The sequence below is a fragment of the Heteronotia binoei genome, chromosome 5 (genome assembly GCF_032191835.1).
Source record: "Heteronotia binoei isolate CCM8104 ecotype False Entrance Well chromosome 5, APGP_CSIRO_Hbin_v1, whole genome shotgun sequence".
In the NCBI taxonomy this organism is placed as follows: domain Eukaryota; kingdom Metazoa; phylum Chordata; class Lepidosauria; order Squamata; family Gekkonidae; genus Heteronotia; species Heteronotia binoei.
Window position 1 is genome coordinate 129,857,914 of NC_083227.1, and position 18,550 is coordinate 129,876,463.

An 18,550-nucleotide genomic window follows, 5' to 3' on the forward strand; every position below is an offset into this window, starting at 1 on the left:
AAAGTTTGACTGAAATGTTGCTTCTGTTACAGAGTGCTCAGAATATCTGTGTTACTTATTTACAGGGTTTTGATAGCAACATTTATGATCCAGATGCCTATACTGAATCAGAGGAGTTGAAAAACAGAAATAACAATGCTCCAGAAGCAACACTGTGTGTCCCTGTGCCACACCTAGATTTGAAGAATGTGAATGATGGTGGCAAATGGGAAGGTAATTCTGACTACCTCAATGCGTTTTGATCAGCAGGGTAATTCTGAAGTACATTGTTCAGAAATGCACATTGGATTTCTCCTAATATTAAATTTATTGGGGCTTGCTATCAATACCACATTGATGTACTGGCTATTTAAAATGGGAATGAAAGAAAAATAGAAGCATAGAACTGTGATTGGGATTGAGACTTCAAGATCAAAGAAAGCCCTTGCTTCTGAAATAATAAATCCTTGTACATGTCCAAAGAGGAGAAATTCTTCAGCTCCTAGTTATGTCCATGTACATAATCCTGGCTTTAGGTGTTTGCAGAACAGTCATCTTTTTGAAATGTTTATGTACAATTACAAATAAAAGTTTATAAAATAATTAACATTTAGAAATTCTTTCAATTGCAGAATTATTGTCTGCCTATTATAACATAATTCAGTTTTGTCATAAGTTACAATTTAAAAATTTAAAAATAATAACCATAGCAAGAATTTGTGCTAGCAGTGTCAAGCTATACTTTTTGATATAGTATGACAACAAAAACAAATTAATTACTCTTGGAAGGCAAACACATAATTGTACACCAGGGACATTACAGATGTTCAGCTTTTGGTCTTCTGTTGATTTTTGAACACTAAAATGCTTGAGTTATTTATATTTTAATAACTCCCATAGCCCTAAGCAGTTTACACCTTTGCATGGTTTTGAGCACACAGTGTTTTGACTAGCACCCATGTTAATCAGTTCGCAAATGAGTGAATAGCTTCCATATTAAATTTCTTTTCAATCCAAGCATAAGAAATTATCCTTATGCCCACTGATCCATTTAGGGGGTAGATGGGAAGCTGCTTATTTGCAATGATGGGAGTGTCTATTTCTTACTTTGCTTTTAACTTTGAGGTTGGTTCCTATAAAATCTGTTCTCCTGTTTGTTTGATTCTATATTCTGGGGCTAAATCCTCTGTGGCATTGTAGGGTACATTTTTTCCACATTCTTGAACCAATGGGTGCTGCTGCTAAAGAGCTTCTGACTTTTAGTGGCTAGAGGAGGCAGCAGCAAGGGAGTGCACAAGCTGAGAAGTTGAAAACCTGTGTACAGAAGAAGTCTGTGTGTGGTCCTTTGGATCCTGGCCTAAGTGTGGTCATTCTGTTCTTCTTGGGGAAGACATTAAGAGTTCTCATATGCTGAGTTTTTCATGTGAAAGACCTACTAGATTTCCTGTGCAAACTTGTGGGAATCCACATTAGTTCAGTGGTATACAGAATATTTAATGTCCTGTGATAAAGAATTGGGTCCAGCTGTATTTATATTAATGGTTGCCATTTTAATTCAAACAAATGTATGTGCTGGTACATAAATAATGTAAACCTTAGGGCTATGAACTTGTTTGTGTTTTGAATGGTTTTAATGCTCAGCCAGGGTGAGCAAAAACTTGTTTTGTTTAAGATGTGTTTTGATAAAAGATGAGAAAGCATGTGGCATTTTTGTCTGTGCATTCTGATGACCACTCTTGGAAAGCCTTTTCATTAACAAAGGGACTAATTTTGATGAGCACTGGCTAATCGTCAGTTGCTACGCTTTAAATGGAAATTCAGTGCTCACATTTGGCCAAGGGTCAATTGGAAGACTTTCTTTGTGGTGTCCTACATGTTATGTATGGTTTGTTCTAACTGTGCGATGTGTTCACTTCAGTATTTTTTGCCATTTTTTCATTTATTAGCGCCATGCCCTATCACTTTTCCCCTCATTGATTTCAAAACAATGCATCTACAGAGAGAAGGGGAGGGTAAGTATGGTTCGCCATACATTCAGTTATCTGCCTTTTTCATGGTTGCTTTCAAATTACTCCTTTACCTGCTGCCTCCTGAGGTACAGTGATAAAGTACCTCAGTGATAAAGTACAGTGATAAAGTCCGTTCTTCATTGCAAGTTTCTCCAGCTGAAAAGGATCTCATGTGGTAGGGCCTCTACCTATGGCCCTTGAAAACTTCTGCCAGCCAAACTGCACACAAATTGACTATTGATGCAGTGTAGGGCAACTTTAAAAGTTCATATTATAGTAACATGGTACACTATTCTTTTTTTAAAAAAATGGTTTTGAACATCTTTTAATCTTCAAATACAGTTTCATTCTTGGTGGAAAGCAGGTAGAAGTGGGCTAATGAACTTTTTGTTGTATCGTTCCTTTATGCTTCAGCTTTCAAATATAAGATCTGCACTGGGAATTAAAATACAATACTTTAGGCTATTTTTAGTCAGACAGCAGAACATTGAAAGACCCCCCCCCCCCCCGGGAATGAACTTCAGAGATTAACAGTTGGAAGATTTTCTTCTTGTAGTCCCCTGCTTTAATTTGTAGTGTCTAGAAAAATTGGTTCTTTTTTAAGAGTTGTAAAAGTTGACTATGTAAAATTTTATACTGATAAATTCATGCATTTCAGCTATTTCACTGTGTCTTGTATTTTTTAAAATTTTAATATGTCTGTTATGTGGTTTAAAACCTCTCCACTACCACTATTCTAGAATTTGTAGAAGGTGCACACTGTATATAGTTTAGTGTGCAAAACTGTACAATTTTAATGCATTTTTTATCTTATACAAATGCACAAATGTTATACACTGAGTAGAAAATGGATATGTATAGTCTGAGCACTTTGGGCATTTTTTGTTTTGTTTTACCATGCTGATGTGTTGATTTCCAGTGCACTTCACTGTTCATCTTGTGTATACACTATACATGTAGCACTTGACTAAGCATTGAGTGGACACTTGCTTGTATTAATGAACTGTTAATAGCCCAGTTCCATTTGTTTTCTGTTTTTTCTGTCTTTTGTAGAGCCATTTCCTGCTTTTAAATCTTGGCAGGAAGACAGTGAATCTGGAGAAGCTCAGCTTTCTCCACAAGCTGGAAGAATGAATCATCCTTTGGAAGAGGACAATCATCCAGTATTGTCACATCGGAGTTTGGATTTTGGGCAAAGCCAGCGTTTTTTACATGATCCAGAAAAAATAGATTCATCTAAAGCACTTTCATTTGTTAGGTGGGTAGTGAACATAGTTTTCTGCTAACTTTTCTGTCTTCAGGTTATTCCTCATCTCTTCTTTATTTGTAAATCAAAGCTGCATGTGGGACTGCACAGAAGCTCGATGGGGACTGCGCATGAGTAGACTTGCCTACCAGAAGGTTTTTCTAGCTAAGAGCCTCTAGGGGGTGAAGCACACTGGAGTGGAGCTTTATCCTGCCCAGGGACCACACACTCCCACAATGCCCCCTATCGTCAGTTCTTTTTTTTGCTGCAAAAGGGATAGGTTGGTTTCTTTGGAGTCTCTTTTCTTCTGTGTGTTGGTGAGAAACTGTTCTCCTGCTGGTGTTCTGGGTCCTTTCTGGACTACTCAGTGGCTCAGAAGGCTTTATTCAAGAAGTGGACTCAGTGTGCAGCCAGAATGACTCAAACTGATGAGCACAACATTAGTCTTTTTTGCTTGGGGAAGGAACACAATGTGTCCACCTGCAAAGCTTGTCAGAAGTTTACCCCCAAAGCCTGCGGAGATAGGGCTTCTAAACTTAAACTTTGAGGGACAGCCTGTAGAGTCTCTGATTCCCCACCTTCCAGGCTGATCAAAAACCCACCAGCAGCCACTTCCTTAGGTTCAATGTGGTCAGTTCTGCCTTTCTTTCAAGGAAGGCCCATGTATATTGCCAGGGCGGCACTTTTCCACCTACGCCAAGCTCGACAATTAGCTCCCATCCTGCCTGTTCTTTCCTGGCCATTGTAATCCATGCGGTGGTCACCTCTAGACGCGACTACTGTAACTCACTCTGCACTTGCCTACCCTTGAGGCTCACCTGGAAACTTCCAACGGGTCCAGAATGCAGTGGTGCAAGTCCTGTTGGGAATACTATGGATGACACACATACAATCTGTACTGCACCAGCTATGCTGGTTTCTGGTTGAGTAATAAGTTAGATGCAAGGTTTTCGTTTTGACCTTTAAGGCTTTGAGTGGTCTGGGACCAACCTATATGCGGGACTGTTTCCTCTGTTATATCCCTGACTGAGTATTACGCTCTTTGAGTACTAAACTTCTGGTGATCCCTGGCCCTAAAGAGGCCTGGCTGTCCTCATCTATGACTAGGACTTTTTCTCTGCAAGAGGACATCTGGGTCCTGTGGGACGTTATGCAATTCCACAAGGTCTGCAAGGCAGAGATGTTCTGCTAGGCTTTTGATGGAGCACAGCAGTGGCTGGCACTTTTCCTTCCTCTTTTGTCCACCTCCCTTCAGAAGTTTTTTTCCTCCTCTCCTCACCCCTTGTATGCTCTGATAGTCCAGAAGGAGAACTTAATTAGTGAGATGCCATCAAGGATTTTTAGAATTTTATCAGTTTAATTTGCTGAAATGTTTTAATTCAAATTTTAAATTTTATATTGTTTTATCTGCTGTATATTACCAAGAACCTGGCCTAGGCCACGATGGGGTGATTAAAGAAGTCCAGTGAACTATGGTCATTGTTGTTTTCATCATCGTCATCATCGTTATTTTGTCACTGCATTATATACAGTGCTTGTGTTTTTAAAAAAGGAACGTGTCAAAGAGAAAGAATGCCTCATTTTGTTTAGTTGCTTTTACCAATCAGGTACCTTTTCAAATGGTAGTGAGACACAGTTGAGATTTTCTTATAGTGAAGGGCTTGTAATGGTTGAATAAATCGATCCCTTTCAGAGGGTGCTTTTCCAACACCCCTGAAAGAGGCACTGGTCCGCCCTCTCCTGAAAAAAGCTTCATCAGACCCGGCCGAATTGGCACACTATCAACCGGTCTCAAATTTGCCCTTTTTGGGCAAAATTATTGAGAGGGCTGCGGCGTTGCAGTTACAGGACTTTTTGGAGGACGCTTCCACCTTAGACCCATGCCAGTCCGGCTTTCGCCCGGGCCATGGGACGGAGACAGTCTTGGTCGCCCTCATGGATGACCTCCGACGACAACTGGATCGAGGCGGCTCGGCAGTATTGCTGCTGCTAGACCTATCGGCTGCGTTCGATATGGTCGACCATCGGCTGCTGACCCGCCGCCTCGCCGACACAGGAATTCGGGGGCTAGCCTTACAATGGCTCTCCTCCTTCCTGGAAGGTCGGGGACAAAGGGTGGCAATTGGGGGGGGAGCTGTCTCAGAGACACCCACTTCATTGTGGGGTACCTCAGGGAGCAGTTCTCTCCCCTATGTTGTTTAACATCTTCATGCGCCCCCTTGCCCAGATTGTACGGAGGTATGGGCTGGGTTGTCATCAGTATGCAGATGACACCCAGCTCTATCTATTGATGGACGGCCGGGCTGGCGATGTCCCTATAAACCTGGACCGGGAGTTGCAAGCCGTGGCTGACTGGCTCAGGCTGAGAGGGCTGAAGTTGAATCCAGCGAAGACTGAGGTCCTTTGCGTGGGCCGCGGCGGACCGGGAGGGGAGATTACACTGCCGGCTTTTGACGGTGCGTCACTGATACCAGTGCGCAAAGTCAAGAGCCTGGGAGTGCTACTGGAATCCTCCTTATCAATGGAGGCCCAGATAGCTGCCACTGCTAGATCCGCCTTCTTTCATCTCAAGAGGGCGAGGCAGTTGGCTCCCTTCTTGGAGCGCAGCGACCTAGCAACTGTGATCCACGCAACGGTCACCTCGAGACTAGACTACTGCAATGCCCTCTACATGGGGCTGCCCTTATACCGAACATGGAAACTTCAGGTAGTCCAGAACGCGGCGGCCAGGCTGCTATTGGGACTATCACGGTGGGAACATGTGCGGCCTGGGCTGCGGGATCTGCATTGGCTGCCGGTTGTGTACCGTGTTCGCTATAAAGTGCTGGTCATTACCTTTAAAGCCCTATATGGCCGAGGACCTGCCTACCTAAGGGACCGCCTCTCCCCATATGTTCCCCAGAGAGCACTGAGATCCAGCTCTCAAAATCTTTTAACAATCCCTGGGCCAAGAGAGGCTAGATTGAAGACAACCAGGGAGCAAGCCTTCTCAGCAATGGCCCCTCGATGGTGGAATCATCTTCCAGAGATGGTACGAGCCCTGCGGGACCTGAATCAATTCCGCAGGGCTTGCAAAACATTTCTTTTTCAGCTTGCCTTTGAAACAGAACCTGGCTAAACTGATGTGTAGCCACCCAGCCATCTTGTGGATATTATGACTCATAGTAATTTAGCACCTATTTTATCTATTTTAACTAATTTATTATGTAATTGATTATTTAAAATTGTTGTTGTACTGTATTGTTTTATTGAACCATGGAATTCCATGCCTGTGAGCCACCCTGAGCCCGCCTTTGGCGGGGGAGGGCGGGATATAAGAATAAATTTATTATTATTATTATTATAGTTTTTTAGGTGTTATGGTTTATAACTTTTGAAAGAAATCTTTCACTTTGTGGCAACTCTCAGTGGCTCTTATCAGTAATTCAGATACTTGACAACCTGCTTTTTCACCTCCCACGTTCTCATCTGAACAAAACACAACTTTATAGTGAGGATTAGAGACAATGTTGTATGAGAGGTGAAGTTTAACGGGTGAGAATTTCATTATGTTTGTTCCATGGGTTTTGCAGTGTAAATGTAGGCTTGTTTCTTTTTTAACAATACATATCTCTAAGTGTTTTTACCCCTTCTACAATTTAGAACTCGACGAGCATCATTTAGTAGCTCTAAGGATGACAGAAGAGAAGACAAGACTCCTTATCAGCTAGTGAAAAAGTTGCAGAAAAAAATCAGGCAATTTGAGGAACAGTTTGAAAAAGAGAAGAACTTCAAAGTAAGCCTGTTCGTTACTGCACAATGTTAACTTATTCATTATTGCACACTGTTAACTATCGCCCTCAAAATATTTCTCTTATTTAAAGAAAATGGTTTCTTCGTGTTCAGCGTTTGAATTTCACCAGCCCTCTTTATTTGTCGACAACTTCTTTTCTTAAGAGATTACTGGGCAGGAATTAATGTTTACTTATGCAGTGTGATTGGGAGATGTGTAATGTTCCAGTGTTGTCACATTTATATTCACTGTTCCTGAAAGGGACAAAGGGCAATATACATGAATCTTCTTCGTGGTCTCTGTGCATCACACCGATGGGAGAAGGCGCCTGCGCCGATCACGATGGGTAAACTTCAAAGCTGCGGATTTCCGTGCCTCCGTCCCAGCGCGCATGCCCAGACGCCCCACTGCGCATACCCACCGGGACGGGGAGCGGACATCCCGCCAGTTCTCTTCTGACCGCCGCGCTGATCAGTCGATCCATAGGCTACGGTCGGTGAACTTCGTTCTGATTTTTTCAATAGCTGTAGATATTAGTGTAGTTAGTGTTAGTATAGTGTAGTTAGTTAGAATAGTTAGGATTGTTTTTTTCGGGGGTGTGGAGCGTGTCGACGCCGATCGAGCTCCAACCGACGCCGATCGCCCACCAAAGCGCTCGGGCTCGGCTTCCGCAGCGGATCCCTCTGTGCCTGCCAAACGGCTCAAGGATGATGCTGGAGAGCACACGGAAAAGACTAAGAAGGCTAAGAAGGCCGATAAGGCCAAACATTCTAAGCCTCCACTGCAGATTTCTCCGGAATCGCCCCCGGCACCGACACGGCTCGTCCCTCCGCTGAAGCTCTTCGCGTCGCCGGTGCGTCGGCAAAGCCCCCAGATCTCGTCAATGTCTACCCAGCTCGTCATATCGGACTCGGATTCCGAGATCGAATCGGCGCAACCTCTCAAACCCGACAAAAGTCCGACAGGCCGTCTCACACCAGGCCCAAGGACCCCTCGCCCCCGAAGCCCACTGCGGGATCGATGGGACACCGGTCGGGATCGACCCCTCGACATTCGTTCTCCACACCGTGAGGACACTCAAGATCGACCTGTGACTCATGTGCCTTGGGACCAGCGCCAATGGCAGTACCTGTATGGAGCGTACTCCATGCCGCCACCCTTCCCATGGATCCCCCTCAAACAACCGGAGTGGGACCAGAGGTCGGAAACATCGTATCGCTCTCGGACGTCCTACCATACCCCGAAGCGATCGGCAACGGCATCGGCACCGGTCTCGGTACCGAAATCACCCGAGGTCGAACAACGCCCCAAGCTTGCTCCTGAGCTCGTTACCAAACCGGCGGCACCAGTGTCGCCACCGGTGCGAAACCCTTCGGAGCCTTCGGACTCGGCATCCCCACGGTCCCACCGAGAATCGTCCCCGGAGGAGATGGAAGATTCCTCCCCTGAGGTGCCTTTCCCGCCGGACAAAACTTCGGACGAGCACCCCATTTCCCCATCAGAGGACTTAAAATCTTACGGGGATTTGGTCAGACGAATGGCGCAGTCTTTGTCCCTCACCACGGTACAGCCGCAACCGGTGGTCACAGACAGTGTTTTCGACATTGTCCAGAGGGACACGTCAACGGCGGTGGCACTCCCGCTCACAAATGTCATGCTGCAGACAGCGAAGTCCTCCTGGGACAAGCCGGCCTCTGCCCCAGTGTCTTCACGACGTCTGGATCATATGTATAGAATCCAAGAGAGCACAGCAGAGTTCTTTTACACCCATCCGAGGCCTAATTCTGTGGTTGTGTCTTCCTCGTCAAAAGCTAAGAAGACGCACTCCACCCCCCCCCAATAAGGAGGGTCGGAAGCTGGATGCTATGGGCCGACGGCTTTATTCGACGGGCTCCCTTGGCGTAAAAATAGCCAACTATTCGGCGTGCATGGGCAGGTACCAGTATGCCCTATGGGACCAGGTCTCTACAATTCTACATACCCTTCCGGATCAGAGTAGAAGTGCTCTGAAGAAGCTTCAGAAGGAGGGAATGCTATTGGCGAAGCAACAACTAAACGCGGCCAAACATTCTGGGGACACTTGTGCCAAGGCATTGACGGCGGCCATTTCACTGCGGCGCCACTCCTGGTTACGGTCCACTGCGCTCCAGCCGGACACACAGGCTTTTATTGAGGACCTCCCTTTTGATGGGTCGGGTCTCTTCAGCTCCACCACTGACTCTGTACTCCAAGAGTTGGATAAGAGCATGAAGACATCCAGGAACTTGGGGGTGTCCACCTCTCGTCCTCAAAAACGCCAATGGAAACCGTGGCCCAAGAAGCCATATTCCAAGTCACCGGAACAGTCCTGGCGTACGAAGCCGTCCCCCACTTTTCCTCGCCAGCAGTATCAGGCTAAATCCAAGTACTCACCGTCCTCGACCCAGTCGACCAGACAGAAGGGATCTAAACAACAGAAGCAGGGCCTTTGACTGCCTCCCGGCCCCATGCCTATCCACGGCTGTGGATCCTACCCGCCTTTTCCCTTTTTTGTCAGCATGGTCCCGCATTACTTCGGACCTCTGGGTCTTATCAGTTATCCAACACGGGTACGGGATAGAGTTCATTCGTCTTCCCCGGACCCCGCATTTTGTTTATACCCCACCTTCCCCGTCCCTCCAGGAAGAGGTGCAATCTCTCCTCTGCAAACGGGCTATCGAAGTGGTCCCTCTGGGCCAGCGGGGCCGTGGTTTTTACTCCCGTTACTTTACTGTTCCCAAGAAGGACGGGGGGTTACGGCCGATCATGGACCTCCGGGCCCTAAACCTCTTCGTTCGATGCGACAGGTTCCGCATGGTGTCCCTGCAGCACATCCTGCCGCTTCTCAGTTGTGGCGACTGGATGGCGACATTGGATCTGAAGGATGCATATTTCCACGTTTCCATCCTTCCGAGTCACCGGCAGTTCCTGCGCTTCGCCATAGGGGAGGACCATTTCCAATATCGGGCCCTACCCTTTGGCCTGTGTACAGCCCTGAGAGTCTTCACCAAGACTATGGTGGTCGTGGCGGCCTACCTGCGGCTGCAGGGGGTAACGGTGTTTCCGTACATCGACGATTGGCTGCTGGTGGTGGACTCCAGGGAGCTCCTCCTGCAGCACATCGACGTCACTGTGACTCTCTTGGCGAACCTGGGCCTGCAGGTCAATTGGGGAAAGTCTCACCTCTGCCCTTCCCAGAAGGTGCAATTCATAGGGGCGATCCTGGACACTACGATCTGCAGAGCTTTTCTCCCTCCGAATCGGGCGGACGCCATTGTGCGAATGGTCCACACAATACGTCAGCACCCTACCTTGTCAGCTCGGCAGGTCCAGCGACTGCTGGGACTCATGGCGGCCACTACGTCTGTCATCGCTTTAGCGAGGCTCCGCATGCGCCCGCTACAACTATGGTTCCTGAGAGCCTTCCGGTGCAACGTCGATCCCCTCTCTCAACTACTGCACGTCCCCCCGGAGGTGGTAGCCTCCCTGGACTGCTGGGGACTGAAGTGTTGGCTGACGGAGGGCGTCCCCTTCCAGAGGCGGGCCCCGACGGTAACGATTACGACGGACGCATCCCTCTGGGGGTGGGGGGCACACACTCAGGGTCTTTGCGTTGGGGCCCCCTGGACGGACCATCATCTTCACCGGCACATCAACTTCTTGGAGTTGCTGGCCATATACCACGCTCTCCAGTCCTTCCAGACGCTGATTCGGGGCAACTCGGTGGCCATTCTAACAGACAATACAACGGCCATGGCATATGTCAACAGACAGGGGGGCACGGTCTCCCGCAGCCTCTGTTTGCTTGCCGCGACCATCTGGGAGTTCTGCGAGACCATGGGGGTTTCGATTGCCGCGACCCATCTTCCCGGGGAGCTAAATGTGCGGGCGGACTTCCTCAGCCGAGGGGGGGCCTCCCTGCACGAATGGGAGCTCAACTGGGAGTTCTTGAGTCCAGTGTTCCGGCATTGGGGGATTCCCCAATTGGACGTGTTTGCAACGCAAGACAACAAAAAGTGCGAACTGTTTTGCAGCAGGGGGGGAGCGGACCCCGGGTCTCTGGGGGATGGACTCCTGGTTCCATGGAGCCACCTCAGTGTTTACCTTTTCCCCCCGATTCCTCTGATAACCAGGGTGGTGCACAAAATTCTGCGGGACAGACCGGTGGGAATCCTGGTCACCCCTTGGTGGCCGAGGCAGCAGTGGTTCCCGATAGTTCTGCGCCTCGCCAATGGGGAGCTTCATCACTTTCCGCAGGCCCCGGACCTCCTGCTTTCCCATCAGGGCCAGGTCCTGCACCACGATGTGCCGCACTTGAAATTGACGGCGTGGCGCCTCAGCGCTCGCAGTTATCGGACCGGGCGCGCTTCGTCCTGTTGAACTGCAGGAAGTCTTCTACTAGGCAGTCCTATGCCTATAAGTGGGCGAGGTTTGTTCGGTTCGCTCAGGACGCTGGGACTGAGCCTCGCGGGGCAGGCTTGCCGGTCATCTTTGACTTTATCTTGTCCTTGTTGGACGGGGGCCTGACGGTGTCTTCCGTCCGAGTCTACTTGGCGGCTGTTTCCTCGGAGCATTCCCGGGTGGAGGGGTATTCCGTCTTTGCTCATCCGGACACGAAGAAGTTCCTTAAAGGGATTACCCGGCTGTACCCTACCATCAAGGTTCCGGCGCCGGCTTGGGACCTTATTTTGGTGTTAAAAACCTTAACGGCGAAGCCATTTGAACCGATGGCCACATGCCCCCCTCATCTTTTAGCCTGGAAGACAGCCTTTCTGGTGGCGATCACGTCCGCCAGGAGGGTGGGCGAGCTGGCGGCTCTCCGGTGTGATGACCCTTATTTGCGCTTTACCCCGGAGGGGGTGGTGCTTCGGCCTGATATAACTTTTCTGCCAAAGGTGCTCTCGCCTTTTCATTTGAATGCTGATCTGTGCCTGCCGGTGTTTTTTCCTAACCCGGCGTCGGACTCTGAGCGTCGGTTACACACTCTGGACGTCAAGCGGGCGCTGTCCTTCTACCTTCATCGCACGAAGGGCTCCCGGAAGGACCCTCGACTATTTGTGTCCTACGCGTCCGTGTCGCGAGGACGGAGGATTTCGTCTCAACGGCTGTCGGGATGGATTACTGGGACCATTCGTCTCTGTTACCTCCTCCGCAAGACGCCGCTTCCAGGACCAGTCCGGGCCCATTCCACGCGGGCTGTGGCGACCTCGACGGCCTTTATGAGAGGGGTCCCTCTTCCAGACATCTGCAAGGCCGCCACGTGGGCCTCGGCGCATACCTTTGTTTTGCATTATGCGCTGGACCTGAGGAGGCGTCAGGATTCTTCGGTGGGCCGCGCTGTGTTGCAGTCTGTCTCTTCCTGATGGACCGCCGCTCCCTCCTCCAGGTAGGACCTTGGCTTGCTAGTCTCCCATCGGTGTGATGCACAGAGACCACGAAGAAGATAAACAGGTTTCCTACCTGTAACTGATGATCTTCGAGTGGTCATCTGTGCAGTCACACTACCCGCCCTCCTTCCCCTCTGCTGTCGGTCCATCTGTGGGCTAACGCAGCGGTCAGAAGGAACTGGCGGGATGTCCGCTCCCCGTCCCGGTGGGCATGCGCAGTGGGGCGTCTGGGCATGCGCGCTGGGACGGAGGCGCGGAAATCCGCAGCTTTGAAGTTTACCGATCGTGATCGGCGCAGGCGCCTTCTCCCATCGGTGTGACTGCACAGATGACCACTCGAAGATCATCAGTTACAGGTAGGAAACCTGTTTTTCCATTTTATTCTCATAACAACCCTGTGGGGTTTTGTAGGATTTCTCATTTTTTGACATATTAATATTATGCCATCTCTCTTTACAGCCCTCATATACTGATATTGCAGCAAATCCAAAGGTTTTAAAGTGGATGACAGAGCTTACCAAATTGAAAAAGCAAATAAAAGGTAGAAGAGACTAAAATGTATGCATGTTTCAGTTACCTTCCCTAGAGACTGTGAAATATCTGACTCTTGATCTGCCCTCTAATGGGTAGTTTATATTTATCTTCTTAAAGAATGTATATCTTCAGAACCTAATCATTGTGAGCATGCTGAAAATTTTCATCACTTCTGTTTTGACTGGGATGATTTAACAGAAATCACTGTAAACCAGTTGACTTGACGGTGGGTGATTTTTTTTTTAAAAACAGATGCAAAGCATAAGAGCTCAGATGGAGAATTCATACCTCAGTCACGTCCACGAAGCAACACACTTCCAAAAAGCTTTGGTTCCTCTCTGGACCATGAAGATGAAGAAAATGAAGATGATCTGCGAGTTGCTCAGAAAGAGAAGAAACCCACCAAGGAAGCCACAGTTGAGCTAATTTTAAAAAGGCTGAAGGAAAAACGAATTGAAAGGTGCCTACCAGAGGATATAAAAGTATGTATGCTTGTCTTTATTGTTGCATCTGAAAATGGAAATGTTCATCTAAAACTTACTTTGTTAGGACACGTCTAAAGTTGTTGCTATGACATGCAGTCACTTACAGTGATGTCATTTGTATTTCTTTCTGCATGCAAACATTTCATTATTCGTTATTGCCCTGATCTACAGTTGCAGATGCATACATGCAGTTTGCATGTAAGAGAGTTGGCAGTCAGTTTTAAGACATGAAATATTTCCTAACAGTAAAGAAGGAAGCCTTGTGTAGAAAGAACAGTTGTTTGTTTTGGAACCCCTTTTTTAGAGCTAATGTTCAGCTTTTAATCTTTAATTATCATTCAAACATGCAATAGAAAATGGACTTACATTTAGATCAGAAGTTCCCAAACTTATTTGGCCTAACGCCCCTTTTTAGAAAAAAAATCACTTAGCTCCGCCCTGGAAATCTACCTTTAAGAAATGGACTAAAAGATGCAGTGAAATATTTGCACACAAACAAAGATGTTGTAAAGAAGACACTTTGAAGTGGGAAATTCTAAAATTATTTTATAAAATCAACTATAGTAACATTTGCATTCACAGAGACTTTTTGAAATTTCAATTCCAACTGACAGGAGGCCATCTAGTTTGACAGGTATTTGACAGAAGATCTAGATGGGTCCAGCTAAATTGGTTCTTTTGTACCAATGATTGGTTGCACAATTCTAGCACTTTGATAGCCAGTCAGGGATATAAGTGGATTAGTAAAAGAGCAAAACTCAAGAAGAGGAAGAGAAGACCAGCACTGGTGTTAGGGGTTCTACCACCGTAGGCAGAACCCCCCTCCCTCCATGTGCTCCTAAGGGGAATATTCTTCGCATGCCGGTGATGTCATCACCCCATCCAGCAGGCAAGCCAAGAGCCCCAAGTGGTGCACACAAGTGCCGCAATGCCGCTTTTCTTCACAGGGCAAACATTGTCTGTGCTTGTCGGAGCCTTCAAAGGAAGCTTCTGAAGAGTGCCCAGTTTTACTGCTGCCTGCTATTATCGGATTGAAAGCAGCTGGGTAGGCGGCACCTTCCCATTGTGCTTGTCAGCTCCAACTAGTGCAATGGGAAGGTGCTGCCATCCAGGCACTTTTAACCTGCAAGCAGCAGGCAGCAGTAAAATGGGGTGCTCTTCAGAGGCTTCCTTGGAAGCCTTTAACAAGCACAGGCAACATTTGCCCTGTGAAGGAAAGGCAACGTTTGCCCTGCGGAAAAAAACCCGCCCAGGGCTCTCGGCTTGCCTGCTGACTAGCATGATCGTGCCACATGGGAAGGGGGAGTAAGGGGGTGTCCAGTAACGCCCCCTGGCAGGGTGGAACCCTAGATGGTCACCTACCCTGCCTACTCCCATGCGCTGGCCCTGCAGAAGACACTGTCTGGGGCACTGCAGTTGGCTGAAATCAACAGAAGCAATCAACTGGTAACCAGAGGACTGTAAGAAGTTTGTTGCTCTGCAGAAAATTTTGTGAGGAGAAAGCCACCGGTTGGAATTCTTCAGAGAGGTTTGTGCAGTTGCCTCAGTGCTTCCACTGTCCTGATTTAAACTGTATTGCTGAGAGAGAAACTGCAAGCAACCTTGAGAAGCTGCTAGCTGTAGCAAGTATTGGCTAGGATAGATTAGTAATGTTATTTGTTTCTTTGTTTCTGGTTTGTCTGTACACCCCTATTTTTTATTCTGTCTTGTAAATAAACTGCATCCTTATATTTTAATTGGACGGAGTTCTGGTCCTCATTATTAGTCTAATTGGGTGAATTTGCACTAAGTAGCAGACAAAAAGGAATTTTTGTTAATTGGAATTTTTCTCTAGAAAAATCTCCTAGAAACGTGATGTTTTAACACCTCCCACCCTCTTCTCTCCTCTCCTCCCCTCCCCTCACCTCTCCTCTCCTCCATGCTTCCACCGCCCCCTTATTTTTATTCACCACCCCCCAATTGCACCCAAGGCTACCACCGCCCCCCTGGATTGTTCCAGCGCCCCCCAAGGGGCAATATCACCCACTTTGGGAAACACTGATTTAGATGCTTGTTTTTTTCCCCCACTGCAGACAATGACGAAAGACCATCTGGCGGAAGAAAAAACTTCACTCCAAAAAAGCCTCCTGTACTATGAAAGTCAGCATGGGCGACCGGTAACATTTCAGACCTCTTTTCTCTGTACCTGCAGTTGTTTAAAATGATAATGCAAGATCACTGAACATCTGTCTTCAGTGGTTTTCCTTGGGCTTGGTTCCCTACAGATTTCTAAAAAGCATTCTGACAGAATTCATATTATGTTACTCATACTCAGAAAATGAGCTTCAAAATAATCGTCATATAGAACTGTCAGGTTCTTCTGCTTTCCTACCTTGGCATTCAGGAGAGTGGGCCTCCAGGGTGTGGGTTTGCAGGCAGTTCAATTCACCAGTGACTCAGAATTCAGGAGGAGGGCAGTTCAGACACTGGGAATCCCTCTCACCTATCATGGGTTCTCAGACTCAGTCACCTGGCTCTCTCTCTTTCTTGTACTAGCTGACCACCCTTGAGTTCATGTAGAATCTTGCACTCTTCCTCCCTGGCAATGGTTCTCTTTTTAAACTCTGCTCTCCCTTCACTCAAACCAGCCAAACCCATCTTCCTATCTCTGCTTGACTCTGTCAATCCCCATCTGGACCTCTGTTGGGTTTGGATTATCCTGTGATTCTACTCCTCCTTTGAACTTGAGTGGGGACCACCAGGAGGGGTCAAGGTGTTCAGGGAGTCTACAACTGGTCTGTGGTGGCTTGACCCAGACAGGAACTTACTTAACCACTGCAGCAATAGAATTTAAATGATTTAAGCTAAGTTTCCCCTCAAAATGAGACCTGTGGCGTAGAGTGTTAAAGCTGCAGTACTGCAGTCCTAAGCTCTGCTCATGATCTGAGTTCGATCCCCGGTGGAAGCTAGGTTTTCAGGTAGCCGGCTCGAGGTTGACTCAGCCTTCCACCCTTCCGAGGTCAGTAAAATGAGCACCCAGCTTGCTGGGAGGAAAGCGTAGATGACTGTGGAAGGCAATGGCAAACCACCCCGTAAAAAGTCTGCTGTGAAAACAACACCTCAGAGTCGGAAACGACTGGTACTTTCACAGGGGACCTTTCCTTTCCTTCCCTCAAAATTAACTTGAAAATTGGTTTCAAATTCTGATGCTGTTATTTAGTAAATATAATATTTCAGCTTTCAAAGTCAAAATTAAAAATAATAGTTTATTATACTTTGATTCTGGCTTAATTTGCATTCTTCTGACATTATTCCAGTTTCTTCAACTGTCAGGTAAATAGAATGTATGTCAATATTATTTGATTGCTTAAATCATTTATATGCCATACATGGTGCCGTGTTTGATCCAAAGGAGAACAAGTGAAGCAGAACTAATAGAACAGATCTTTCCTTTCTCCTCTTTTCAGTGTACTCCATGTCTAAAATGCTGCTCTAGGGGATTGTGGGACCCTTGGGGATAACATGGAGTGTGATGAAGGGATGATCTGCAGTAGGTGGGGGAGTAAGCAGAAATCATTTATTCCCCTCTGCCCATAGATGTGTTTTTCTGGGCAAAACAGTTGATCACAAAGGTACAATAACATTTTTTTTAAACCCAGGTTAAAATAAAATTAAAACATTGGACTTCCGGTAAGATGGCGTGGTGAGACACAGGGCATTTGCCGAGCTCCGGCGTGCGCTGCGACTTTGAGGGCTCCAGAGAGGCTCCCCGTTTGTGGAAGCCTCTTAAGAAACGTCAGTACGACGCTTCGAAGCTTGGGGGAGCTGGCAGGGGTTTAGTGGGGCAGCGGAGGCTTCCCTTCTTCCCCCACCTTTCCCCCGCCTGGGGCTTTCCGACGCTTCGGCGTTTTAACCAGGCCACCGGAGTAGGAGTTGACGGGGCAGAAGCGACCCAATAGACTATCCCAAATTAAAGATAACAAAGAGTTAAGCGTGGATAGAAAGAAATATAAAAAATTTTACCTGAGCAACGGAGAGAGGACGAGCTGGCAACTTTTGTTGCGAGGGAAGGAGAAGCGGCGGCGGCGGCAGTAGCGGCCTGGAGGAGTGGCTGTGTTTGAGTTTGGCCGCGTGGGTGAGAGTTGCTAGCGGCTGCAGCGGGCGAGGCGGTCGGCGGAGCGAGAGGAGCCGAGTCCGAGGCATCGGAGGATCGGAGGCCCGCCGGAGGTGAATCGACTCGTAACAAGGGGCTGAGGCGACGGGAAGCTGGAAAGAGCGAGGATTAAGTTTCCAGAAGATGTGCTTTGCATAACATTGGAGGACTGCCAAATAGTTTGCCAAGGCTTATCAGTCATTGTAAGAACTAAGACGACGAGGAGCGGCGGAGAACACTGTAAGTTAAGAGCGGCAGGAACGAGTGACGGAAGTAAAAGATTATAGACTTGGGTTCTTTTAGTATTTCTTGGAAAGAGTCCCCTGAATTAATAATAGGGGAGACTACTTAGTATATTTCGTAGGCTTCTTGCTGAACTATAAACTATAAACTGAGACTACCGATACATTGCTTAAGACCCAGCTACAGAGAGTGTGAGACGGTCTGTTAGACCTGGCTAAGATTTTATAGCAGACTGGGTCTCATTGGAAAAGGGAGAGAATTGATTGGAATTAGAATTGAACTGAGATGTTTGCTAACTGAAATAATAAGAGGGAAAACACAGAAGAAGAAGAGAAAGAAGAAGAAAGAAGGAGAGGAAAACGGACATAATTGTAAATGAACTTAAATTTACAAATTTAATTAACTTAAAATTAATTGTTTAACTTAATTGTTTAATCGTTGGTGTTGTGAACACTGAATTACTGACATATTGATTTAATGAACTAGGGATTTTTTTTTTTTTTTTTTTTTTGATGCTAGAAAATGAATGGTTGACATTGTTGGCAGTACTTTTGCTGATCTTTTAAAATTCTTATGAGTGCCATACCGTACTGAAAAAGAATCTTATTGAAGCTTTGGTTGTAGAGGGAGACTTGGTATTAGTAGTAAGTAGGGTCAGACACCAGTTTGAGTTAAAAAGACTAGGCAGGTGGATATTATTTAATTTGTATTGATTTGTGAATGAGAATTATTTAAAAAATGGGAG

General features: G+C 47.0%; 1 protein-coding gene across 5 annotated transcripts in view; it reads left to right on the forward strand.

Moving 5' to 3' along the window:
- Nucleotides 1-18,550, forward strand: part of FAM13B (family with sequence similarity 13 member B) — a 107,286-nt gene that overhangs the window by 67,466 nt on the left and 21,270 nt on the right. For 4 of the 5 annotated variants that reach the window (XM_060240402.1, XM_060240400.1, XM_060240398.1 and 1 more), the window contains 7 exons: nucleotides 66-213; nucleotides 1,926-1,991; nucleotides 3,042-3,246; nucleotides 6,877-7,009; nucleotides 12,871-12,952; nucleotides 13,198-13,427; nucleotides 15,503-15,586. In XM_060240402.1, coding sequence (XP_060096385.1) covers nucleotides 66-213; nucleotides 1,926-1,991; nucleotides 3,042-3,246; nucleotides 6,877-7,009; nucleotides 12,871-12,952; nucleotides 13,198-13,427; nucleotides 15,503-15,586 — 948 coding nt within the window. The remainder of the gene's footprint in view (nucleotides 1-65; nucleotides 214-1,925; nucleotides 1,992-3,041; nucleotides 3,247-6,876; nucleotides 7,010-12,870; nucleotides 12,953-13,197; nucleotides 13,428-15,502; nucleotides 15,587-18,550) is intronic. The other variant, XM_060240401.1, reaches the window with a different exon arrangement.